Source organism: Grus americana, chromosome 6 (assembly GCF_028858705.1).
Source record: "Grus americana isolate bGruAme1 chromosome 6, bGruAme1.mat, whole genome shotgun sequence".
NCBI lineage: Eukaryota > Metazoa > Chordata > Aves > Gruiformes > Gruidae > Grus > Grus americana.
Genome location: NC_072857.1, coordinates 27,842,563 through 27,868,563, shown reverse-complemented (window position 1 = coordinate 27,868,563; position 26,001 = coordinate 27,842,563). Strand labels below are relative to the sequence as shown.

The 26,001-nt window shown below is 37.0% G+C and overlaps 1 protein-coding gene across 6 annotated transcripts in view; it reads right to left on the bottom strand.

Moving 5' to 3' along the window:
- Nucleotides 1-26,001, bottom strand: part of NBEAL1 (neurobeachin like 1) — an 87,613-nt gene that overhangs the window by 3,619 nt on the left and 57,993 nt on the right. For 2 of the 6 annotated variants that reach the window (XM_054830539.1, XM_054830541.1), the window contains 26 exons: nucleotides 25,713-25,866; nucleotides 23,676-23,804; nucleotides 22,708-23,013; nucleotides 22,449-22,598; nucleotides 21,345-21,502; nucleotides 20,557-20,681; nucleotides 19,570-19,696; nucleotides 18,312-18,460; nucleotides 17,319-17,452; nucleotides 16,508-16,609; nucleotides 15,216-15,311; nucleotides 14,979-15,103; nucleotides 13,575-13,715; nucleotides 13,348-13,478; nucleotides 11,999-12,108; nucleotides 11,318-11,435; nucleotides 10,089-10,186; nucleotides 9,652-9,768; nucleotides 9,059-9,148; nucleotides 7,848-7,957; nucleotides 7,077-7,249; nucleotides 6,537-6,631; nucleotides 4,451-4,567; nucleotides 3,612-3,773; nucleotides 2,382-2,530; nucleotides 1,455-1,684 (listed from right to left, as the gene is read on the bottom strand). In XM_054830539.1, coding sequence (XP_054686514.1) covers nucleotides 1,455-1,684; nucleotides 2,382-2,530; nucleotides 3,612-3,773; nucleotides 4,451-4,567; nucleotides 6,537-6,631; nucleotides 7,077-7,249; nucleotides 7,848-7,957; nucleotides 9,059-9,148; nucleotides 9,652-9,768; nucleotides 10,089-10,186; nucleotides 11,318-11,435; nucleotides 11,999-12,108; nucleotides 13,348-13,478; nucleotides 13,575-13,715; nucleotides 14,979-15,103; nucleotides 15,216-15,311; nucleotides 16,508-16,609; nucleotides 17,319-17,452; nucleotides 18,312-18,460; nucleotides 19,570-19,696; nucleotides 20,557-20,681; nucleotides 21,345-21,502; nucleotides 22,449-22,598; nucleotides 22,708-23,013; nucleotides 23,676-23,804; nucleotides 25,713-25,866 — 3,596 coding nt within the window. Of the gene's footprint in view, nucleotides 1-1,454; nucleotides 1,685-2,381; nucleotides 2,531-3,611; nucleotides 3,774-4,450; nucleotides 4,608-6,536; nucleotides 6,632-7,076; nucleotides 7,250-7,847; nucleotides 7,958-9,058; nucleotides 9,149-9,651; nucleotides 9,769-10,088; nucleotides 10,187-11,317; nucleotides 11,436-11,998; nucleotides 12,109-13,347; nucleotides 13,479-13,574; nucleotides 13,716-14,978; nucleotides 15,104-15,215; nucleotides 15,312-16,507; nucleotides 16,610-17,318; nucleotides 17,453-18,311; nucleotides 18,461-19,569; nucleotides 19,697-20,556; nucleotides 20,682-21,344; nucleotides 21,503-22,448; nucleotides 22,599-22,707; nucleotides 23,014-23,675; nucleotides 23,805-25,712; nucleotides 25,867-26,001 lie in introns of those variants that run through there. The other 4 variants (XM_054830540.1, XM_054830542.1, XR_008577708.1 and 1 more) reach the window with 3 other exon arrangements.

Here is a 26,001-nt window from a genome sequence, read left to right as displayed (position 1 = left end):
GCAGAAACACTAAAGGCCAATCTTAATACCAAGCAGCATTTCACTTTATGCACAATAAAGGTCTGTCTCTCCCTTCATCCTAAGGATCAGTATTCACCACCAAAACCCAGAACTACAATGCTGTCTTCTGTATAAGGACAAAATGCTAGTAATTAATATATTCCTTCCAAACTACAAATAAATCTATCAACAAATAAATACCCCACATACACACGCTTTTCAAATATATTGATTGATGCCATTATAGAAAACTAGAAAATCTGGGACATAATGTTGTTCCTTATATGTCTGTGGTTTGTTGTAGGGTTTTGTTTTTTTAAAATCTATTTACATGGATATTAAGCTTGCAGATCATCTGAATTATAAACAGAAAATCCTGAAAAAAAAAGTAAAGGGAAAGCCCCTATATTCATAACACTTTCTCAATAGTTAGAAAAATAGATGTGATTAAGAACTGAAAAAAAGAAAACAAAAAGCCTTCAGAGATACATACAAAAGATCTTTTCTATGGAATAGGAAGCTTAGAAATGACAGTGACTTGAAAACTGCTGTTACAAACATATGTTTAACCACATCATAAAGAGCTCTTTGTCAATTCTGCAGTAGGAAAAAGCTGTCCAACTAGAAGTCAGTGGAAACCTTCCCATCCACTGCAAGCAAAATCAGACTACCATTGTGTGAAGCCTGTTTCAAATATTAAACTATGTATCTCCTAGCTAAAGCATTTTAAAATACTGGCAAATAAAGTCATTCTGTTTTAACAATTAAAATATAAAATTAAATTAAGACACACTTTTCTGGCATGTACTAAAGGTCATGCAAAAGTGAAAATCACATTTTCAAATAAATACACTGCAGCACAACAGAGATTGGGTTATAAAGAGAAGCAGGTTTAAACAAACTCAAGTACTTTGAAAGTCATGACAAGAAGTACTTAAAGCAAAACTTATGTTTTGCACAAGAAAAATTGGGCATAGCTATCTGACAGATGGATGCTCTGTATTTGATATTGCATATGCAGTACCAACAAGTTTATATTCACCATATGGAGCACAGAGCATATTGGGAGCCTACACAAGTGATTCTTTGTGCACTGCAATTAGAGACTCTTAACAGAAAGTAGTAATATTTCTTCCCCAATGTCAGTCAATACATATTAAAATATATCTGACGGAAACGGTAAAAAATAAAGTAGCTTGCTCTCTTTCGTATCCAGTTTTCTTCTGGAAAATTATTTCATCAAGAAGTGGCTGACAACACTATCCTGTTCAGAAAAGGTTAGCTACTATGACTTTGCTCATTCAGATGTGAGTGTTAAAGTCTGGAAGTTAGTCCAGCTGAGCTTCCCATCTGCGATCCCTATATACCTTTGATTCGTAATGAGAAATTTCAGTAGAGCAGTCTCAAAAGTTATTTCTTTCCCACTGAAAACTGAAACTTGCTCTTAAATTTACCCTGCCATAGAGGAGACCTCTTGCTCAACTGGAAAGCAGAAATCAGTGAACTTCCCACTGTTCGGTAGAAAAAGTTCTTGATGGTGGGTTTTACCTCTGCTGGCTTGCCAACACCAACGATAATCAACTTGCCATCCTCCAAGCCAACAAGGATGTGGCTATACTCTTTGGTGACAGAAATGCAATGAATTGGCAGTCGCATGGCTAAGGGGGAGATGCTCAGACTGAGGCTGAAATGAACAAAAATGACAGAGAAAGCACATCATGTATTTATTTGCACATACTGCAAAGAATCACACTGCAGTTGAAATTGCTGTCCGCAGGATGCGCCATTAAACACAGTTTCTCAAGGACCCAGTTTGCAATTCCAATTATTGTAAACTCCTAAGGAACATTCTAATCATACCCCAGAACAGAGCTCCAATAACAAGAAAAGGCATGGATGGGTAAAGCAGTAAATTAAGAAATTTTTCACGAAAGAACAGTAACATTAGTCCTGCAACTGCCTAAGTGACAAAGATCACTTGCATTCTGAGGAGCAACGGAGCTCTCTGAGCATAGCAGTAAGTGGAGTTTAAAAGTCAATGCAGAACTACACAAGGCTTGATCCTGCAGTTGCTGAGCTCCCAGTGACAATTAGATATAGGGACAATGAAAGCTTACAGATGTCAGACACAGCTCTTCCTAAATTATGTCAGTTCTAGGTGTATAATTGGGATAAATGGCAAAAGAAAGGGGTCTGGTACAACCTCTCATTTTTCTTTTCTCCCTATCTTAGTTTCCCCCCCCAAAGAATTTTTTTAGGAACACTCTAAAAAGCAATGGCTACCACCTACAGTACCAAGCAAAGTCCACGTTACACAGCCATTTTTCAACAAGCCCTTATATTTGCATCTCAGTAATAAACTACTGATGGCAGCACATTACCTGTAGAGATCCCGTATGGAAAGAAATCCCTGTAAGCTGCCCATCACGATATACTCGCCAGTCACACACATATCTGACACTTCCTCCTTCAGAGTCTCAGAACCCAGATATTTTCCATTGACAGAATAAAGATGTAATGCATTCTTATCCTGAATAGATCAAAAATAAAACTGTCACAGAAGACTGACTGGATTAAGACTCTATTATTTGTATCTTTAGCTCACTGTCAGGAGCTAACTTGGGCAATAACCCACAGATAATATTGCTGACAACAGTTTACTTGTTGAATGATACAAGAGTAATGAGCCTATATGCAATATGTATACCAGGTCTTGTATTGAAATTTTTGAAGTTATTCCTCATTACCTCTTGATGTAACATGGTAACATCTTACCTATCCATGTAATCAATTCCAAATTTTCTGGAAACATCCATGGATTTAATGGACAGGTTCCTATTTTACAAGGGTTTTTGTTAAGGATGAAGAAAGAGAGTGCTCTTATCTTCAGTCCTGCTGCCACCTTCTGTACCCCCTCCCCAAACTGAAAAGCAGAAGGAAATAGATATATTTCCACAGAGCTAGATCTAGAAGCATTTTATGGACAAGGCAATGAATTCTTGACAGATTAAAGACACAGCTAACATGACCATCTAAAGTTCTTCCAGTCTGCCAATACCTTGGCCTCTTCTCTCCCCATCTTCCCAATGCAGCTATCATGCCTTACACACGTCTTCCATGAAATTTCTCATGCTAATAGAAATCTTAACAGCTCTACCGTTATTAAAGCAACTACACAGCTACTCAACAGACAGAATAAGCTACACTGTGAAGCTTATAGCTATCTCTCCAATCCATAACTAAGAAACATCAGTGTAGTCACTGGGCATCTTGCACCCAGAACGTACTGCTCCCCTCATAAGCCTCTGTTATAAGGGAACTTGTTTCCCCTAGTTTTCCATTTCAGAGCAGCTCTCCGAGGAAGATTCATTAGTGCATGCTTAGGCTAATGTGTTTGGAGATTTTCACAAAACTTAGGGGAGCACGCTATGCCTGTGATTTATCTTTTAATTAAATTTCACTCAAATTGGCTAGTAAAATTAAAGAAATAAGGCAACAGACACAGCATGCTCAAAAAGCCTCATTGCTTTAGGAAATAAGCATAAAGTTAGGTACATTTATCATTAAAGTCTTCAGAGAAAGAAACAGAGGTATTCCATGAACCTAAGTACCTTAAGAGTAGTCTTTCCTTCTATGCTGGTGTGGACAACTATATGGCCTTCCCACGACACAGCCAGATTGGGAACAGTCAGCAGGAGAGAACTCTCACAAGGTGGTCGCAAAGTCCTCACGTACTGACCTTTCCGAATAGTGCGGACAATAACAGTCCCATCCTGCAGTGACCAAATTTAGTAAGTTGTTACTCAGCAGGTAAGTTACCAGAACACACAGAAAGAGTGTTTAAATACAGAGGGAATATTTTGAAAGTACTTAAATCCTTAACTGGAGATCAAGACTCCTGAGCATTAGGAACTCTATGCAAAGAAGCCTTCCCCTCACAGCCATACTGTAGGCGTAAGGAAAAAAAAAATGCAAACAGGGCAAGAGGGGAAGGACAGGCAGTATATCAGCCATTTCATAGGTCACATTTATGAGTAGGCATTATATGCAGTACAGAGTCAGAGTTCAGCAGCCAGCCAGTGTAGTACAGAAAGGTAAAGCATGAGTAAGCTGCACAGAACCTTCCAGGTTAAGGAAGCAGGAAAGAAATTATCGCAGAATTGTTTCTATGAGAAGCTTAAGATCTCCAAATAAGTTCACACACTTTAAAGCTCATCTGTGCAGAATAACACAACATGGTAGCTGAGGCTTATGCTGTGCAGAGCCGTTTGAGACAGCCTGATTTAAGCAGGCAGCAAAGGAGATGGCACATATCTTCTTGATGTGCAAGGCTGAAGAAAACAAATTGTGAAATAGTCACATTTTTTGTATTACTCTTAATCAATTTCAAACATGCTCTATGGTTTAAGTAGAGAAGAAGCAAAGAAGGGAAAAGTATGAGGATGCTTACCCTGGATCCTGACACAGCCATATCCAGTTCAGTGCTGATGCCAACACTCGAAACTTCATCAGTATGCCCATAAAGGATCTGTAATGGCTTAGATGCCAGGCCTACAGGCACTCCTCCCTGAGAGTAACAAAAAGTGCAATGACACATTCTCTTGCAGCTGAAGGACAAACAAAAAATAAATTTCTGGTATCTTCAGAATCAGTTGCCCGAGATCTATATTTGACATAGGCCAAAACCAAAGGCATAAGTCATCCATTCCAATTTCAATTTATTGCCTTTTATGTCAGCAGGCCTATTTACTGAAATCACAAGAATGAATGAACACAGAGTTACTATGTGGATGTGAGAGAGTTACTTAGCTGACTTGTTTCTATCCCTTCAGATGTCCAGGTGTGCAAGGACCACAGTGAGCAGTCCTAACAGGAGTTGTTCACCCCCCCATCCACCCACTTTTTCTTCACCTGCTGTGTATCTGAGCTTGTTCAGTTCTTACAGTTTACCCTGGAATTAAGCACTATCTTCACAGTCAAGCTTAAAGATGCTGAAAGCTGTTTTGCTTAAAATTACAGCAACTCTATTCCATTTTCTAAGGAAAAATAAGGAAATAATCCTTCTCAGTGACTACCAGTAGTATGATATGCAAAGGAAATCTTGTAATAATGCTCATTAAAAAACAGTCATTTTCCCACATGACTGTAGGGTGTCAAAATTTAGTACTTTTTTCCAGTGAGTGTACTGTCAGCATATACAGACTTATTCTCAGATCAGTTCTAAAGCAAGACTTGTGCTTAGAGAGAAGGTACAGTCAATAGTTCTGCAAAGGACTCTTTAATCTCATTTCTGGGATAGAAATTTGACTGCCAACCAACACCTGAAAGCCTGAAGCTTGCAGGAATGCAGAAGTGATGTCAAAATACAGAGCTGGGAAAGGTGACAATGGAGGGCAGACAAGTAGAATGGAAGCAACAGTATGCAGCCCATTGCTGCCACTTTGTGAAGACCAAGATAAAACTCACAAGAAGAATTTACAATACATCCATCATTTATATATCTATTAAATAAAAAAAATTATTTACATTAAAAAATCTTAAGAAAACGCAATTCTAAACAAAGTTAATCTCCAGAGAATGACTTATTTAACTCACTGAAAAGATTAATAAAGATTAATAAACTAAAAAATGTCCAACATTTATCCTCACTTGAGATAAAAAAATACTGTTGTGAGCACTAAGGTCTCACCTGTTTGACCACGCACCATTGGTACAAAGTACTTCTTGAAAGAATTATAAATACTCCCACCAGAAAGACAGCTTCCACAAAACCACATGCAGTTATGCACCACTGTACTGGTTTGATGTGCTGACTTTAGTTCAGTGATAAGAACAAGGTGACCTGACCAAATATTCTGGCCATAATATGACAGCTCCCCCCTGCAGTTAATCCTACTTGTGTGTCTGTAATGCAGCAATCAGAAATGAACATTGAAAATGTATAACAATGGAAATGGCCTCACATTTTGAGTGTAAGTACACACATGCATCACACAACCACTTTCATCTTGTGAAAGCACAAGACCAATATTAAAGAATTCTAAAATGCTAGCATAAATCCAGGTAATAGACTAGTGTTGTCTTCACTAACTCCTACCATAGTCATCAGTACTTCCCACAGAGAAAACACAATGCTAAAACGCAACTACTGGAATGAACAGCAGCCTAGAAATGTAAAAATCCTCAACTATAAACATTGTTCTGACTAATTCTGGTAGTCTCAAGCAGTGTCTCTCTTCTTCCATTCTTCCGTCTGTAGAATGAGGGATAATATTTGCCTATCCTGAAAATAATCTATGAAATCTTTAAGAGTGCCTCTAAAATACTTCAGCTATATAGTAACTAATGTGTATAGTGAATATTTCAAACACTGAAGACAATGGGAGTAACAAAATTACTAAGCTAATCAATTTTAGTGGACTATCTTCCCTGCAAACCTGAAAGAAAGAAAATCAATAAACCATCACAGCAAACCAGAGAAACACAAAAAAACCCCATCCAGAAACTGCTTCTCAGAGTATGCTTAATTAACCTACCTGCTGAACTATTTGCCATATCATACAGGTAGTATCTCTGGAGCCTGAAATTAAATGAATTCCACAGTAGTCTATTGCCAAGCAGGTCACAATATCTAGAAAAGGAAAGAAAACAGCAAGTTATCATATAGTTAAGACTTATTTCCCACAGAGTGACAATGTGCATGCAATATGTCAAAATGTATCCTGATTTGCAGTCAGCATGAAATGTTCCACTGTGATAAGGGCTGATGAGACTGTATTAAACAATGAAGTCGTACAATCAGGTGTACCAACCTGACAATCAGCTTTGCTACCTAAAAACAGCAGTCAAGCCTTATTTTGAAAGTACATTAAACCATCACTACAATGACAAAAAGCCGTGCTTAAGTATTTACGTATAATTGTGGTTCAAATATTATTCTGTTTTTACGCTGCCACTCCTTTATAACTGCTATGCTTGTCTGCCCAAGTGCACTGGCTACAATTCTTTCCAAATAGGCCAGATATCAAGGTACAATACATAAAACCTTTCATTTCACAGTACAAAAAGTTACTAACCCATGTGCCTGATGTGCTGTCCAATCAGCTTGCCTTTTGTAAGAGATGTCACTCTGATGCTATTGTCCCAGTGTCCTCCACTAAAGAGCAGTTTTGCATCATGGGATACTGCAAACAACTTAGAGGTGATCTCCAGCCCCGGTGCAAAAGGACCACTCATATTGCGTTGTGTTCTGTAGGCAAACGATGAGTAGTTAAGAGTAACCTTAGTTCAAATCAATGTATTTCCTATATCCTCAAAAATTAATAAGAAATTACATCTATAGAAGAGGCTATATAAAAAAAAAAAAGGTGAAATTCTGGCCCCCTGATATCCATGACAAAACTCTCACTGCCATCAGCAAGTGGAAGCAAGATTTCGCCTTAGATCTTTTCAGTCTTTTATACAATTTGATTTTGTATGGATAACTCATGTCCCTATTAAGTATTGTGACATTAAAGAAAAGAAGAATATTCTAAAAACCAAAGAAATGAAACCACCACATATATCTGCACTCTAGTGTAAGAAAGTACGAAGACTGCTAATCTTGGATTCCAAGATGATTTTTTTATGATAATTAGAAAAAAAAATAGAAGCAGCAATAAATGCCACTTACGTAACTCTTTACTAGAACAGTATTACAGATTAGAGGGAGTATTATTGAACATCAGGAGATGCATTCTTAGGTGAAAACTCAGCCAATGAAACCTGTAAAATCCACTCGTTAAACAATTACTGTATTTTATTACTGTAGATGCATTCATTTGCACCTCTCCTCTTCATTTGCTTACTTGGGGTTAGTCACTGTGGTATCTTTGATGAATGTAAAATAGTTGGAGATATTTTTATCATAAGGTAGCCAACCATGAGTTCCAATAATGCAGTTCAGACTTGCTGTTACCTAAAAAAGTTTGATAGAAGAATTGGTGAAACCCAGAGGCATATTTTGTGCTTGTCTGGAGCTTGCATAAAATCCAGCATAGGCTCCTTGAGAATTTACCAAACAGGCCTCTCCCCCCACAAATTAAAAAAAATATCCAGCTCAGATGACTTAATCCACATATGGTACATATTACAAAGTTAGAACAGTGTATGTTCCAGATAGGTCAGAGAAGCTGAAAGGAGGGGGCAGGGAAGAGACAAAACCCAAAAACCCCAGCCAACCAACCCCTCTCAAACATTTCATTGCAATTCAGTCATTTAGTTTAAGCTGCTGCTTCTCTTCTTTGAAATAGTAACCATTAATAGTTAGCATATTAACACAGGAACTTTTAAAAACATTGTACTACAGTTCTATTTCTGAGAAAGTAAGAAAGCAATCTAAATACCCAAGGTTATTTTCAGATATTTAGAAAAAACACAGTGAGTATTTTAGACGTGTCCAAATTCCAGATGACATATGCACATACCACATTAGGCCAGGACAGTAAGTTTGACCTACAAAATAGGAATATTAGAAAATAATATTCTTTACTGCAAAACACAGGGGCCAGTATGCAGACCATACATACAGATGTAAATACAAAAATACTCTCCTCCTTTCATCATTTGGCCATCTGCCATAGTACCAGCACCTGTGTTAGTGCAAAAGTTAATTTTAGGAACATTGCAGGTCTTTGGAGCATGCATGTGCCACGTATGGTATAGCTGGAAAGCAATGATAAACGTAACTATACCATTAATAACTCAATCCTGTCAGTTTAAAACTGGGCTGCATTGCGTTAAGAAATTGATTACTACCATGGAAGTGGATCAAGTGGGCAACTTACAATAGAACTTACTACAATTTACACTCATGCCTCATCAGCTCTTAAATGCTATTCAACAAATCAGCCTGGCTTCTCTTCAGAAGACAAATATTTAACTTATAACTGACATTCATTATAGGTTAAAGGAACACATTTGAACAGGAACAGTTAAGAAGTGTTTACAAGCTGTATGAAAAAAATACACCTATTTGACTGTCTGCAGTCTAAGAATAGTACTGACATATGCAACTCACCAAGATCTCTGGGCTTCCCTGAGAAATAAAGGAACGTGACTGATTCCTGGGGACAACAGCTTTGATGATGGGCACACCATCACTGATTCCCTAAGAGAAAGGACATGGTTTTGGTCTGATTATATCGAAGAGCTAAAGGACAAATTTCGAACCTGTAAAGAATAAGACCCAAAGCCTCTGGAATCAATGTTAGACCTGTACAGTACTCTAAGGCACTGGTACACACATACTCAGTTCACGCAGGCATGCTTTGTTGCAAACACCAGAAATGAAACCCTGCCTCTGTCCTGAATCAGTGAGTTTAGCTACCAAGTTCAGTGAGTCCTCAGATACCATCACCGATGTTCTTAGCTTTCTCGGTGTAGTGGCTAACTTAAAACACCCTCCACACAAGCAGCCAGCAGATACAATTTATGGAATTAAACCTCTATGAAGCTAACTAAAAAGACAGAGCTGATTTTATACACATTGCATTTTAAAATATGTTCTTTAAATAAGACGCAAGTTTATTTTCATCTAGGTTGTGAGCTTTTGTTTCAAGTACATCAGAAGTTTCAGATTAAACTTTAAACAATTTCAAGTAACACATCTACCTCTATGAAGAATGACTTCAGTTCAGTGAGGTGCTGGAAGAGATTCAGAGTAGAGGTATCACTTTTAGTTAGTCTTTGCACTACCTCTTCTGCTGACAGCCTTTGCGGATGGGGCTCCTAGGAGACAATATTTGAAGGAATATCAAATTAGACAAATTTATCAATTTGTTCAAGTCACTTGAGATACTCAGAATCTTATTGGCAATCGATGGGAAAACAGACTCTTAAGCACCTAATTTCCCTTCTTAGAGTAAATAGATTGCTTTTGAAAATGGTATGCTAAATTTCCATCAGTGTGACCTTTACAAATGGTAACGTGGCAAAGACTTAACATTCCTAATGCTACAGACCATTATCTTTTCATTTTTTAAGAAGTCCTTTGTAACTCAGTTGGATTTACCACAAAGGTCTGATTGAGAGGGAACAAAGAGTGTTACCTTTAAGAGCTGACAGGGAGTTTGCCCAAAATTGTTTATCATTCCTTCTAAAGCTTTCCTTTCTTTCTCATCTGTTAAAGCATCCAAATCCACAGCCCCTGAATCACAACCAGAACCAGAAGGGTAGAAAAAAGGAGAAAGAACATAATTCAAACAACTTATTGAGAACTGATATGGTCAACAAATGTTGCAAAACTTAAGGAGGGCCACGAAGCTGATCGGAGGGCTGGAGCACCTCTCCTATGAGGACAGGCTGAGAGAGTTGGGATTGTTCAGCCTGGAGAAAAGGTGGCTCTGGGGAGATCTAATTGCAGCTTACCAGTACCTGAAGGGGCCTACAGGAAAGATGGTGAGGGACTGTTTATCAGGGAGTGTAGTGACAGGACAAGGGGTAATGGGTTTAAGCTGAAGGAGGGTCGATTTAGATTAGACGTTAGAAAGAAATTCTTTGCTGTTAGAGTGGTGAGGCACTGGAACAGGTTGCCCAAAGAGGCTGTGGATGCCCCATCCCTGGAAGTGTTCAAGGCCAGGTTGGATGAGGCTTTGGGCAATGTGGTCTAGTGGAGGGTGTCCCTGCCCACAGCAGGGGTGTTGGAACTAGATGATCTTTGAGGTCCCTTCCAACCCAAACCATTCTATGATTATCACCTTTTACACCCCAGAAAAGCCCCTCAAACAATGCTTCTATATAAAATATAATCTGAAAACTCCACTCTGCACATGGAATTTTAAGTCTATCTGTAAGTGCAAGAATTGCAGGCTTTTGTCTTACCAAATGAATATACCTCATGCATGCAATAAATTGCACACAAAAGCCAGACAAAATTCAGCTTTAGAATTAACAGACTAACTTTTATCTTCAGTATTTGATGTTTTTAAGCAACTTGCCTCAGCTCCTAAACCACAAGAAACCTCTTCCCACAAAAGCTTTAAAGCAAGCAAATGAGAAACTAACAAAAACCTCCAAGCACTTTTAGAAACAAAATAAAAGCAACTGGAATAACCTCCCCCTTCAAAAAAACGTTATTAACATTTCATGTTCACAACTTCCGATCAAATATTCTGGTTATTTGATGATAAATTACAAGTTATGCTGCCATATTTCATCTATAATTCTGTTGTCTTACCATATGCTACTCTATGGCATGCTCACAAATGAAGCGTTTTCTGTCTAATGCTGAAAACCCACAAGTCTGATGACAATGACAAGAGGACATACTGCTTTGTACCTTCATAAGTACAATAATAGAACACATTGAGTGCCTCCACTGCAGCTGGTCCCCTCTGCTTGTAGCCAAAAATCAAATCTATCCATTCATGAAGATGAGCAGAAACGTACTCAGACTCCTAGAAGGAAAAAATGCTCTTGTAAGAATAAGAGAAGTACTCCCTTCATGAAGTATTTACTATTTTATGTGAAAGAGATTTAATTCCTAAACTAAGAGTATCCATAAACTAGACATATACCAATGTATAGGGCAGAAGCATAAGGATATCCATGTGTCTTAAGGGCAATAACTGCCAGGTAAGAAGGAAAATTAATACAGCGAAGCAGCACATCTAGACTATTGAAATGCAGCTGTGCAAGGGAAGGTAAACTGTTAGTTCCCTTGTACCATACAGAATAATCTATAAAAAGCAAGGGAAGTCTTATCGCCTAAACCCACCTAATTCTGTGTTTTATTTCCTAGGGCAAACTTGCAAATGATTAGTATCTTTAGTCTCTTTCCTTTTTTCTTTTGAGCATTTTATTGACATGCACAGTGCTTTTAACTGAAAATTCTAGTGGTACTTTATTTGCAACCACAGCTCTGGTTTAAACGTAGTCCCAGTATTTTTCACTTAAACCACAGTGACAACATGTAGGTGTACTTTCTCTATCATTACTTCACACATAAACATCATCTTACCAGAGCCTTCCTGTGTTTATAAATGAAGTCTTCTGGGGAGTGGGCCCATTTGGGGAGAACAACATCATTTACCACCTCTCTGGATATTTGAAGCTGACCCAAGTTAAAACCTGGTGAATGATTTGGAGAATTTTAAGAGTTACTATAAAATATTTCAAATATCTTGATTTTTCAATAAAGATTAAAAAGTGTTCTTTTCTCAATCAAAGGAAGGATATTGGAGATTTACATTAAGAATTTTTCAGTAACCCTACCACTGACATAGGAGGCTAAGTTCTGCTCTGAATGTTCAAAATGTTAAATGATACAGGATAATGATTGCCCAAAGCGCCAAAATGATTTCAAAGCTGAAGTCCCAACCTTAAAAGTGGCATTAATTATTTACACACATCTGTAAACATATCTGCATTTGCTCTGTTTCACCAGGATTAAGATTTCAAAACATTACAATGAGGTTATTCGTAAGAATGAAGTTACTTATAGGTTTAAATGATTGTAGAAGGAAGGCTTTCAAGAAGTCTTAAATCCCACCAGCATTCATTAGAACAACTCCAAACACTTAAATGACTTTTGAAAGTGTGACTAGGCTGTTTCCAATTTTTATAACTTGGAAGTCTAGTAGACTGTAGCTAGCAGACTAAATCAGCAGCACAAACATACAAATCCATTTTAAAATTGTCTAACAGACAGAGAAACAATTCCCTATGCAATAAATGTGAATTAAAAATGGCTAGGAGTCCCATATCAGAATGTAGGATGCTGTGTTTTCAGTCAGCATTATATAGGAGTGAAACAATTTTGTGTTTTTTTCCTCTTTCTTCTGATGGGTACCAAAACTCTACATGGGTCTAGAATCAGGTGACTTAACACTGCATTGGAAGATAACAGTAACAAGCAGAAACTACGCTGGTTGACTAGAACAAATAGAAGTCCTCACATCTTTGAAGATGTCCAAGCTCTATCACCCAATGAACCCAGTAAAAAGAATACTAATTAATCTGAATTAACTTTTCTAACTATTTAACGAGTTAATCACTAGTATCTAATGCTAACTTTTTCAAACATCCAAATGAGCATCTCTGATATTTTACTTCAGGTAAACACCACCATTTTTAGCCATCCTTAAGCCCCTTGTCTAAATTATAAACAACATTTAGGCTGCTGCTTAATACAACTGGTGTCTTCATTAAACAGTTTGAAGGCAGCATGATGATTAAAGTAATTCCTACAAGCATACTATAAAGCTTAAATAAGAAGTGTTCCACAGCATTCACAAATGGTTGTAACAATTCTTTTCTGAAGAATACAAGAGCAGTTTTCTATGTGAATATTCTGAGCCATCAGTTTACCATTTTGATTCTCCAGGAACTCTGGGAAATAGAAGAACTCTGGAATAAGTTCCTTGACATCATTGGGGTTGTCCATAAGCGCCTGCCAGGTAGCAGGAATAGAGTGGAACTGCCTGTCAGCACAGTCAAATCTGTGGATCAGAACACTCAGGTTAGACTTTCATCATTCCCTCAGTAAAATGATAAGGAGGAAAAATAAAGGTGCTGCTTATTTGCTCACAGCATACCTGCCACTTTGTAGCTGGATATGAAGTGTTGTGAAAGGTTCTACCCGAATGAGGTAATGCATGACACCAGCAGCATTTGAGTAGTGTGTCCCATAGTGAAATTTGTCAATTATCCCAAGGGGATCCTCAAAATTCTCATATCTAAAAAAAATTAAAATCTTTATAAATACAACTGAGCACTACAGCTGATTTACATGTGGATTATACTTATTGGAGGTAAGGATACAAAAGAAACAAATCACAGCAATCTGCAAGAGCAAAAAATACATTGAGTTCTATTAAACATGAGAGTTCCAATTCTGACTTAGGAAGTCCCTAAGCAAAAGACTGCTGAAAGATAGAAACGTATACCAGATGAAGCCTTCGCATACCTGTTCTTATACTCTTCCCTCGGCATTTGCTATCAGCTGTCAGAAACTGGATAAAGGGCAAGACAGGCCTGATTTAGCACGGCTTTATTCAACAGACAAAAAACCCCCATATCACTAAGCTGACTATTTATTACTGAAGGGATTTTTGACAGTTTCCTGCAATATTAAAAAAAATTAAAAAAAGAGTGCGTGTGTGTGACTGTGCAGGATGCAGAAGAGAGATTTATTTAACACTCATGCCCATTTCCTTTTCTACTGGCAAACTCACTCTACAGTACTATGCCACTATCTGGCTGATATACTAGCCTTGTGACACAGAGGAATAAGAGAAATTTAAGTCAAACATACTGCTAGAGAACCAATTTCATTAGTCAGTGATAGAGGCTAATCATTCAAATAAAATTCTCCATGTTCCAAGTTTTCAGAAGAAAGCTGGTTTTGGAGAATGCCTGACAAGCACAATCTTCTAGTACAGTAGCACACTCACTCCCCACATTAGCAAAAAAGGAAGGATCACTACACAGATGTGTGGGTGTAGGTCCTTGTCATTCCTACCTACAGGGGAGTTGCTGGAAGTCACCAAGTCATATTTTATTTCAAAGATAAGTGTCTATACTTGGGGGGGGGGGGGGAAGCAGGAAGCACAAATTTGGGATCAATGCTACCTCTCAGCACAGACAGCTCAACTCATCAGTATGACTTCACATTCCTTATCCTGAAGCAGACATGGGACACAGTATGTCTGTTCAAGCTGCTGGGCCATTAAAATGTTTTCTACAGCCTTTCGGTTTTTTCATGTCCACATCTGAGAAATAATTGAAAATTTACAGCAGTAACTTTTGTCCTTTCAGTGCCATATAAGCTAATTAATCTGAATGCAGCAGGAACAACAAATCCACCACCTTTGCAAATGCATCTGTGATGTTATAAAAGTAGCTTTTAAAAATGTCACTATCACAACTTTTTAAAATCTGTTATTAGCCTGGAGGCTCAGAAAAGACAGAGAAGTATAACTGAGTGTTCAAATACATACTTCTCTTTCACAGTCTTAGCATTCTTTTCATTTACCACCCCTATGGGTTTGGACAGATCTCTGAAGACTGCAGGGTTATTCAAGTCCAGTTCTTCTGAAGTATAATCTCGTAAAATCCAGGGGAACTGAAAAAAAAAAGCATCAAAGATCAAATTGAGATTAAAAATCCATCTTTCAAAATAGAAAAAAATTCATTTCTTTTTGACAAAAATTTTAAAATTAAATTTTTTTAATTACCACAGGATATTGAGCAAGGTCATTGTAAGTTCGTCCTGCCATTGTGTTCAGCTGAATAAGGTAGTCAAAGTTGGATATTTCTCTGTTCACCCATTTCTGAAGGACAAAACCAGATACAATGGAAGTCACTATATCAAAGATACCACTATTGCAAATTACATGTCTTGTCAGTATTTATCTGCCAGAGGATAATACTGGCATATGAAAGGCACAAGACTGTAAGAATGGTATGAAAGTCCAAATTTAATTTCTCCTAAAAAAGTTCATTTTCTCTTTGATTCAGTGACTGTGCTACCTATAATTCATTGAAATCATGTCCCTGATTGATGCCAGTACTGTTTTAAATACAGGGCAGCAGAGAACTGTCAGGCTCAGAATAAAAAAGGGGAAGAAAAAAAAAAGAAACAAAAAGAAGGTAGGTAAATAGGTACCGAGAAAAAGGGGAACAGAACTTTGAAATCCATTAGAGTTCTAAGGTCAAAACTTACTTATAAATTGTTCTCCCACTGGTTAATGGTACAGGAATTTGTAAATTAACATTGTCCTTGTGCCTTTGCTCCACTATTACAATTTAAACCAAAAAACAGACAGACAGAGCAGGGCTCAGTAGCTGTCTGTAGTGTGATGGAGACATTTCATTATAGACAATATTTTCTCTACATAAATATACAAAATGATAGCTTTTATCATTAGGGAAACAAAGAAAAAGCAAAGTATTTTGGATATTTTAAAATTAGTCTGTTTCCTCCCTCAGAGAAAACAATAACTGTGGCATAAGGAGATGGAAGATAAAAATACATTTTAAAAAGTATCCATGTTTAGGGTAATACAGACATTTTGACATTTTCCTTTCATACCAATATTACTAGTTTCCCTAAGACCTTATTTCCTGCTTAGTCTTCACATGGGTTTTATTGAAAGGCCCATCATAAAAAGGTAGCAGGGAAAGTTAATTGCACATATAGTGAAAGAAGTTCCAAAATGTGTACTCAAGATCACAGACTAAAACCAGAAGCAAGTCTGCTACATGTTTTCCAGTCTTGTTGGAACACTTGTCATAATCACATCAACAGAGCCTGGCTCTATCCATTTACCTCTATAACGGTAACCACGAAACACAGCAATTCTAAAAACATGCATGTGAAAGTTCAGGGGCCAGACTGAAGGTACAGAAGTTGACAGTTGCTATCTAAACACTGAGAGGAGGAAGTAAAATCAGTAGTCCAGGACCTTCTAGGATTCCTTCAAGAAACAAAGGAATGCTCTAGACCATTTATGCTAAAGTCTTGTACCTGCATCAAACCTGAAGCTTTAAAAAGTTCCTGTGGAGATCTAGTCCCAGAAATATTTGGAGAACGCAGTGACAATATTCGACTATATACTTTGTTTCGTACCTGTTAGAAAACAGCATTAATAAAAAAATTATTCTGGAGATTGAAGCTGACAAGTAAACAACTTCTCTGCTAATTAAAGTGTGAAATAAATGGAACACAGTTACACTTCTAAACACATCTATCGCTGCATAAAACATTTGGACATGAATGGACATGATATCCTCCAGTTACAGAATATAAAGGTAACATATATTACACAGTGATTTTTTTTGTGTGTGCAGATGCTACACAGAAAATAATTTTCTGCAAGTCTTCTAAGAAATATTGCACCTGTTCAAATACAATTACACCAATGTTTTCCCTACAAAACTATTGCAAAAGATTTTACTTAAAAAAATAATCCCACAATGTTTTATAGGAGCTATTAATAAACTGACCTACTAATATGTAACTCACCCTAAGTTTTGATATTTATCTTAGTCCCACATACAAAGGTTTACTGATATTATCGGGGCGGGGGGGGGAGGGGGCAGGAGCAGAAGGACTTCACTAATCCTAACCCATGGAATACAGAAATAGCAATGATAAAATAGAAAGTCTCCTTTGCTTTGTAATTAATTTACTCAGAATATTTAAAAATATGTGTGAGCTTCAAGATATTTAGATTACTACTGATGTAATTTTAGTTGAATGATTGTTCTGAATGATTGAACTTAAACTTGACACTTGTGCTAATTATATGAATCAAGGAAATTTGAGAAACCCGTACCTCCTTATTGAAGTTGAGGAAATAGTTGGTTTGATCTGTAAGGAAGATCTCCAAAGCTGACCTCCTCAGGTTGTACCGACGCAAATGTATCTCTCGAATTTGAGAGAGGTGCCATTTGAAATCAAAACCTACCCCTAGGAAGAGCACTTTGATTACTGACTTGGATAATATACAAAACTTTTCATCTATACATAACGCAGTATCATTTCCAATCACCCCAGAGTTATCGCTAGAAAAGGCAAATTTTTACGTGGCTTGATTAACCATTTTGCTAGGAAAATATTAACTTCAGCTATTGTTCTGCTGAAAGAAAGAGGCGGCAGGAAATATCTGATGGAATGTAGAATTTGTTTTTGCTTTCTGATCAGAGACATACTATAAAAGTATCCTGTTGACAAAAAATATGAGCCAAACCCCTTTGCTTTCTTAAACAGGCTCAAATAGAAGCTTTTATGTTTAGAATTCCCAAAAGGCCAACTTCTTGATCTACTGTTTTTGGCAATTTTACCATTATTGGTCAAATACTTCAGTTCACTGTTTTCATAATTAACTGTATAGTTCACCAAATTAATATAGATGATTAATGTTTACATACTACTACTTCTTAATCATTACTTACTACTACTTTTTAAGTCAATGTATGAGTGAAACATTATTTGTCAGGGAGAATAGGGAGGTGTCATTTAAGCAGCAAATTAGAGGTAATGACTTTTTTAATCAGCAAACTTAATTTTTTAAAAATATGTTAATTTTTTTAAGAAAGACTAAGAATAGTGAATCAATTAACAGCTCAGCAAGTACAGTTCCAGATTCTTGATTCTGAAGGGATCAGCCAGTCATTGGCCACCAAGTACAATATTCATTTTAAGTACAGATCCACAACTTGACTCTTCACAATTAGTTTGATATTCATTCTCAAAAAAATCAAACTCAGCCTACTGAAAACAGAATGCTGAACTGAACTGAAAAGAAAGAGATACTGATCATGCTCACCTTCCTCTTTTTCAATGCTACCATCAAAGAAATAGATGTGCTGGGTAGTGATCTCCAGCCTGCCAGGTATCACATCAATTACTGTAATGAGTTCACAGTCTTCAGACAGTATTAGCTTTTCTTTCTGACTTTGCTCATCCTTATCATCCCTACGAAAATACCACAAACTGTTACAGGGCTGGGTAGATTATACAGTTGCTTAGGTACTTGGTAAGAGTGCAGTTCAGAAAAGAATCAAATTTGCATAGCATTAAAAGTACAAAATAAATGATTATATGAAGCTACTTCCATCAGCAGTCTTGGATGTTTCAGACAAAACATCATTTCATAGCATCATTCTTCAGGCTTGATATTTCAGGCTCAGGCACAATGGACTTGACCTCCCTTGAAGTATGAAAACATGAGGCTGCATTTCCCTTCCTTATTTAATTGCTAGGTGCTTAAATTTTCTGGCCCAGAGCAGAGCTGAGTCCTGGTTCAAGTGACTAAAGTTATCTTCAGAATTATCTTAAGTAATGGTTGCTCAGAAGTCTATAGATAGGACACATCACAAGCAAGCATTCAATAACCTTTAAGGTACAAGAAAATACATTGGTATCACTCCAAGTGCCACATCTCTACTGGATTTCAACAGCATAGGCACACAGATCATGCACAGCATCACATGTCCAGTTACTGGAATGAAGCATTTGGTATCTTCCCCTGTCCTGGCCACCACCCCCCCCCCTTTTTTTTTTTTTTTTTTTTAAAGTCACATAAGTGACATGAAGGAGGCACAGCAGGTCTCTCTGCAATGCTCTTGAACACAAGGGACTCTGTAGCAGATTAATGCCAACCAAGCAAACATCCATGCTATGCAGCTGATGGTACAGGGAATGACCCTGGCATCTATGGGCAAGAGCCAATTCCTGTCTGGTCTATTCCGTTACAGGGCAGACCATATCTGCAGAATGTACACAGTAGAAAAGCCTCAACAATTCTGCAGCTTCAGATCAACTGTGAGCAGTGAATCACTAACAGTTCCTCACAAACATCTGCTCTGTCTTCTTTTCCCTGGGGCTCTTTATGTCTCATTGTTGACAATGAAAAACCCAACAGCAACTTTTCTGTTGTTCAAAACTACTGCAAAGCCCTGGATTAGACTGTTAAGGCTGGACAAATAGAGAAGCTCTGATTGCTAGTCAACTCTGAAGTTGTTTCTCACTTCTCATCTCTAGCACAGAAACAAATTTTAACTGCTCTATTCTGCTGTACTTACAAATTGGAACTAGCTGCTGTGTCTTCATCTGGCAGTTCAAGAACGTCATCTTCCAAGTCGCTCACTTTCACCTGCTTCACCACCTCCAGAAGCAGAGACTCACTAGAGGGCTGTGTCTGGTGCACACCTGTCATAAATAGACATTTCAACTCAGGAAAGTTTTTGCTACAACATTTTTAGAAAGCTAAACTACTGAGTGTATCTTCTACTGTTGAACATTGGTTTTAACTGAGTAAGAAGGAACCAGACTTCTTAAATACTTTTGGGGGCAAGCACAACATTAAAAATACTCCCTGGACTACACTGAAATATATGTCAAATCGTAGCACTATAAAGGGAAGACATAAACACATTAGAAAATTTTAAACTGAATTCTGATATGAATATCTCCAATAAAATATTTTGGAGTGCTCTGCCAGACACTTAAATACACTGCATGTGGTTTTCACTTACTTGGGTTTACAAGAGCAGGGGGGTTAGTTTGTTTGTTTGTTTGAGTTTTGATATCCAATACACCTAACTTAAAGAACAGTTTACACCACTAACTCAGCTGTTTGGCACACTTGTGAAACAAAGCACTTCATATCTACACATTTTAATCATAAGCTTTAAAAGTTTTTAAACAAATAATGCCTGCTTACTCTGATCTCAACATTTCCTTTTCTTGAAAAAATAATCTTATGCAAGAAAGCTACGTGACTGCTTATTTTAAAACAAAGGAGTTCTTTAACCATTTTTTGGCAACAAAAATACACATTTCAATGAACAAGAGGAAATTAATTCTACTCAGTAGGAAGATGTTATTTCACGTCAAACCACCACTTGTATGTTACACATTTTACTACAGAGGAAACGGGGGGGGGAAAAAAATCAAGATTTAAATATCTACCATACACTTTGCTCTTTGTATTTAAGAATCAGTGTGTATCTTTCTTCAGTAAAGACTGAAGAATCTCAAGTGAAATAGCAAATACAATACAACATTACCTAAATTATCTCTCAGGTCACTAGCATCCTGATGAGAGTTGAAGTTGTAATTCTGCACAAGTTTTAGCCTCATACGTGAAAAATTTTCCACATTTGAAAGTTTCCAGTGAATAGGATGGTGTTTCCTAGGAAAACAAGAATATTCATAAAAACAGTTAAAAGAAGGTAAAGACCTATATGAATGAATTATAAAAGAGTACATACTTAGAGAAATACTTGTCATCCACTTGTACATTGTAAAACATAAAAGCAATAAACTGCATTTTAAATTTTTATATTTCACACTGCAGCTCTGATCATGTCAAAGCACTTTGTAATTCAGTTAATGACAATTAAAAGGAAAAAAAAAATCTTTATCCAGAACTTCCCCAAAAGTTAATATAGGCAAAATGTATTCTTTCAAATTGAAATTAGATTCATGCATAAAAACTCAGAGTCTTTATCAACAAGTCTATTCACTCTTTTCCAACAGAACCCCCAATCTGTAGGATCACACAAGAAATTTTTGCAATCGCTTCATTGATAGCTTATTTTTATTTGTCACTTGGCAAGAAAATCTACTATCCAGGTAACCAGCTCAGCATTACACTTCAAACTTTGCATTTTGATAATTAGATGCCAAAAAAGAAATAATTATAAAACATGCATTCAATATTAACTTCACATCTAAAGAACGGCTATCAGAGTCAATCTGACATGGTTCTAACCACATGAAACAGTAAGTTAGTCATGTGAGCAAATTCCTTTTAAGCACCATATACAGTTTGACTTAAGAACTTCACGCTTACATTTCAGACCAAGGACCACGTTCAGAGAGCAAGTAAAGCTGGGCTGCTCTCCACTGCCTCAGAGTAGCTGTGTGTTGACTATTAAGTTGCTTTAGCATACTGTTGTACCGTAGATTTTCCTGTCGAGCCTTTCTGCTGAATGGTTCCACAAAATGCTCCTGAAAGACCATTAAAAATAAGTCTAGCAAAGAAATAACTCTTATCTTTGAAAACAGTTTTGTAGCTTGCAAGAATTCTCATAAATTACAAAGGAACAAAAGAAGTTTAGCAGTTAAAAATAAAAAAAAAAATTAAAAATTTAAGTTAATGCTTATGAGAGAAATTTTAAAAAGCTTAGTACTGGAAGAATTGGCACCAAACGTCAACTTAAAGATGTGAAGAAACCATTATCAATGTTGAATCCATATGAAAGCAATATTTCATCATGAGAAAAGTGGTCACTATTGGAAATGCTATTATAATAGGTAGGATTTTTCTTTAAATTCTGGTATTCTAGAATGTGACACGTATTCTTCCTTTAGTTACTTGAATAAAAAAAATATTTACTAGAAGGATCCTTATTAAGAAGGTAAAACAAGAGAAATGTAACTTAGCTGTGATATTTGCTGTAATAACCAGTTAATTCTAACGCTTAAACTGAGTCTGGACCTTATACAGAAAGGTCAGTTCAGAAACAATTTTTCCACACATTAAATAGGAACTGTTCACCATTTTAAATGTTTTTATCGTATTGAAGTAGAGTTAAAAAATAAATTACATTGACTCACTGCATAATGGAGAAGAGGTTTAAATAATTCAAAACATAAATCACAGTAAAAGAAGATGCAGCTTATAGCTGAGCATAATTCTAGGTTGCTGTACTATGAGAAAGGCCTACCGTCCTGAAGTAACTCTGCTTACAGATAAGACTCTTAAATAAAAAGAATAGAAAAAACCCAGCATATCCTACAAGTGTGTGTAGTCACACTGCTGATAAAATCTTAAAATAATCAACCTGCCTGGAATCACTTGAGTTGGAACATCCTGGAATTCACTTTCTCCATCTTTTAGAAGGCAACTCCTGAGATAGTTCTAAGAGAAACGTGCACTCACTCAAAACCTTACCTGAAATTTAAGCTTACTTTCTCCTCTGTCCCGGTCTCGCTTGTGCATGTTCACCATAAATGCTTCATAACAATCTTTCCAATAAAGTGCCATCTGCTCATGATCATGTCTGAATGAATTCTCTTCATACTGTTTCATATTTGGAATAATCTGGTTCCACCAAAACAAAACAAGAAGCACAATGTAATTTCTGAATGAGTTCCTCTGCTTTCATGGCTAAAAAGAGGGGGAAAGGATACAAAAATAATCTACTACTTACATATTTGTCAATATAAACTTGCCACTCATCGGAGCTGCAGTATTCTTGAAAGTCCTCAAAGAAAGACGGGCTGCCATTGGTAGAAGGCAATGAAGGGAGATGCAGGTTCATGAAGAGAAGTTCATAAATCTTGGATACCAATGTCCGAACAAGGGGAATCAAAAATGAGTAAGTTTCTGTCTTCTCTTCAATTGATCTACTCAAGATGCCTTCCAGCTTCCCCAAGAGATAGCATGCTTCAGGCTGGCTCTCAATTACTTTGGTCTGAAGGAGGGTGTTTAGTTTGGCTGCTGCCATAGCACAGACCTACACAAACAACAAAAAATTAATGCAATCATCAAAACAGTAATTTTGAGCACCTATCTTTTTAGCACAAGAGTATGTACATATTCTGGCTGCATCCCAGGTAGCCTGAAGGCACGCATGCATCAAATGTGGGCACTGATCACTTATTCGTCCTGTGATGACCAAACCCTAGTCAGTTGCAACCCCAAAGTCACAGAGCTGCATTAAGACAGTCATATACCTAAATTAACAATCCTGGCTTTACTGAAGGGCTCATATTCCAGGCACAGCTCTACTAACATTGTTCCAAACGTTGAATTGGCAGAACAGTCCAGGTTCATGTGCACTTAATGTATGTAAACCCGAAACCGCCAATAAATGTATGTTATGGTAGAAACAAAAAGTCACGATCAGAATCGCTATCTTACTGCCACTAGTGCCTACATTAGTCCCATCTTCAAACAGCTTGCCCTCTACCTCTTTCTCATGCTCAGGAGGTGCAGATTGACAGGACTGTAGAGTACATTTGCAAATGGTAAGAACCAATAAAATATCTTCCCTATAGAAGAATGAAGGATTGCCAGTCTGCTCACTAGTATGAGCAGCTCCCCCATAAACTGCACAACAGTTACATCAAACATGCACTTGAAACACAGTACCACTTGCAGGAATTTGCAACAAACCTGTAAGTTATCTTGTGCAATGAATCCAAGGAGCAATTGGACTTGCACCTGTGAAAGCTTGGTTGCTTCTAGGCCAGCAGAATACCAGACTGATAGGCTATCCATGAGAGTCACTAGTTCTTCCAAGAGCTATTGGATAAACAGAAAACTTGCATGAAATATAACTAACAGCAGCTACTCCAGCTGGAGACACAATCATTTCAAAGAGCTGAACAAGACACTGTGTTCACACTTCTAAACTTACCCAAATCCAGAAAATAATCCCAGAACACTGCAGTTAAACCAGTAATTTGAAACAATTCCTGACTACAAAAATCTACCCAGCCCAGCATGTTAATTCAAGGATCTCTCCTGAATACAGCCACAAGCAGCACATAATAGATATGATTATCTTTTTTCTATAAATGCCATTTCCTTAGAAAAGTTAGAGACTCCACGAGCAGGATTACTACAATTGAAAAGATACTATTACTAATAGCACAGATACCACACCAACTTGCAACTTCTGGGTTCAGTATATATAGATTTTATTTCATTCTTTTGCTTTGTATTTTTAATGATTTAAGTGTGACGCTAGTATAATTTACCAGCAATAGCAATATGCACAGTGTCCTGAGAAGGAAAACAAGGCTTCTTTCATGAATATCTGATTTAGTGAAATGCTTGAAACTTCATAACAACTATTAATGTCTTTAAAAAAAAAAAATTAGGAGACACTCCTTTCTGTCTGTATTTTGATACTAGAAATGATACAAACCTTGTGAAAGGTTATGTTTTCACAAGGCAAACAGCACATTTCACTATCCAGACATGTTTGCTTAAAACTAACATACCTTGATGCACTCCCTAATAATTCATTTAAATGTGAAATCATTCTTTTGTTAAGCCCCAGAATCACATGAGTGCTTCTGTGGCAGACTGAAAGCTGTCCTCCTCAGAATATTACCATGCCCTAAATTCTCCCCAGGCACCGTGGAAGATAATTTATGAAAGTACTGTTATTTCCAATTCAGGGTTGGCAATAACCACAACTCTCATCGCTCCAAAGTCCATTCCTAATTAGATTTCACAAAGCTAGATCACAAGAGAAGGCAAAGCTTTTACCAAGAGGAGACTTTTTAAAAACAAACAAAAGCATTAAGATTAAGCTATGTTTACTTATAAGCAGGCATTTTGGAGAACAGCTTGGGAATTACTGTGTTGATGACTCTTAACATTATACTTTTTAAAAACTTTTGTTTTAAAAAAAGTAGCCTTAAAAAATTATTTTTTAAGGCTTTATCATGATATAATTACCTCTCCCCTTTAGTCCTGAAAAATGGAAAAGCAATGACAACTCAGTGAAGGAAGCAAGACCACTGCCCGAAAACACGTAAGTGTTCAGGCAAATTATGGGTGTCTACAACATGCATGTCAAGAAGGCAGGAGAAAGAGTCAGATGACAGAAAGCTTCTTTACCTTACTACTTAGTGTGTTTGCTAGTAATGTTCTTCTTCAGACCTCATATTTCTGACTCTGATACATAAAACAGAGCAATTTGCACATATGCACACAAAATCATGTTGAAATTCCAATATGTGTCAAAGCCCAGAAGTGACATGTCTCAGCTTGCAACTGAGAGCAGAGTTTTGGCTGATCTTTTGTTCAGGACACACACAAGGAGTCATACATGCTGATAAACGATGCAAAATCTGCTTAGGCTACAACTGACTTTGTTTCATTAGCTCTTACATTTTCTAAATATTTCTCCAGTCTGAAGAGACTTGGATTTTCAAGAGTACCACTTATAGGCCTATTTAATTTATAAAATTAACTAAGGCCTATTTAATTTATAAAATTAACTATATTCCCTGTAGTAAGTAGTCACACTTTTTTACTCATTAACAGGCAATCTAATCCGTTCCACTATGAACCGTTACTCTGTAATATCTACAGTTTAAAAACATATGCCTAGAAGGGATGACAGTATCCAAGCTGACACCTTTTTCATTACTATTTCAGCCTATATACAGTATTTCCATTATGCAGTTACTGTACCTTTTCTGTCCATAAATTTGAATTAACTAGTCCTTCTGCCTGCAGGAAATCTTGTACAATTAGCAAGAGCTTGAAGGCATTTTCAGCATGTGTAGGGAGAGCTTTTGAATCTCTGTTATCAGTGACTGACCATTCTAACATCTTCTCCAGCAAGCTGCATGGAAAACAAAATCCCAAAGCAATTACTGCATGTTCTAAGTATAAGTGGCTTTTAAAAAATCCAATTAAGTACTTAATTGAATCTCAGCCTGCAGTGACATAACTGCTGTCTTCTTGATAAGCCAATGAA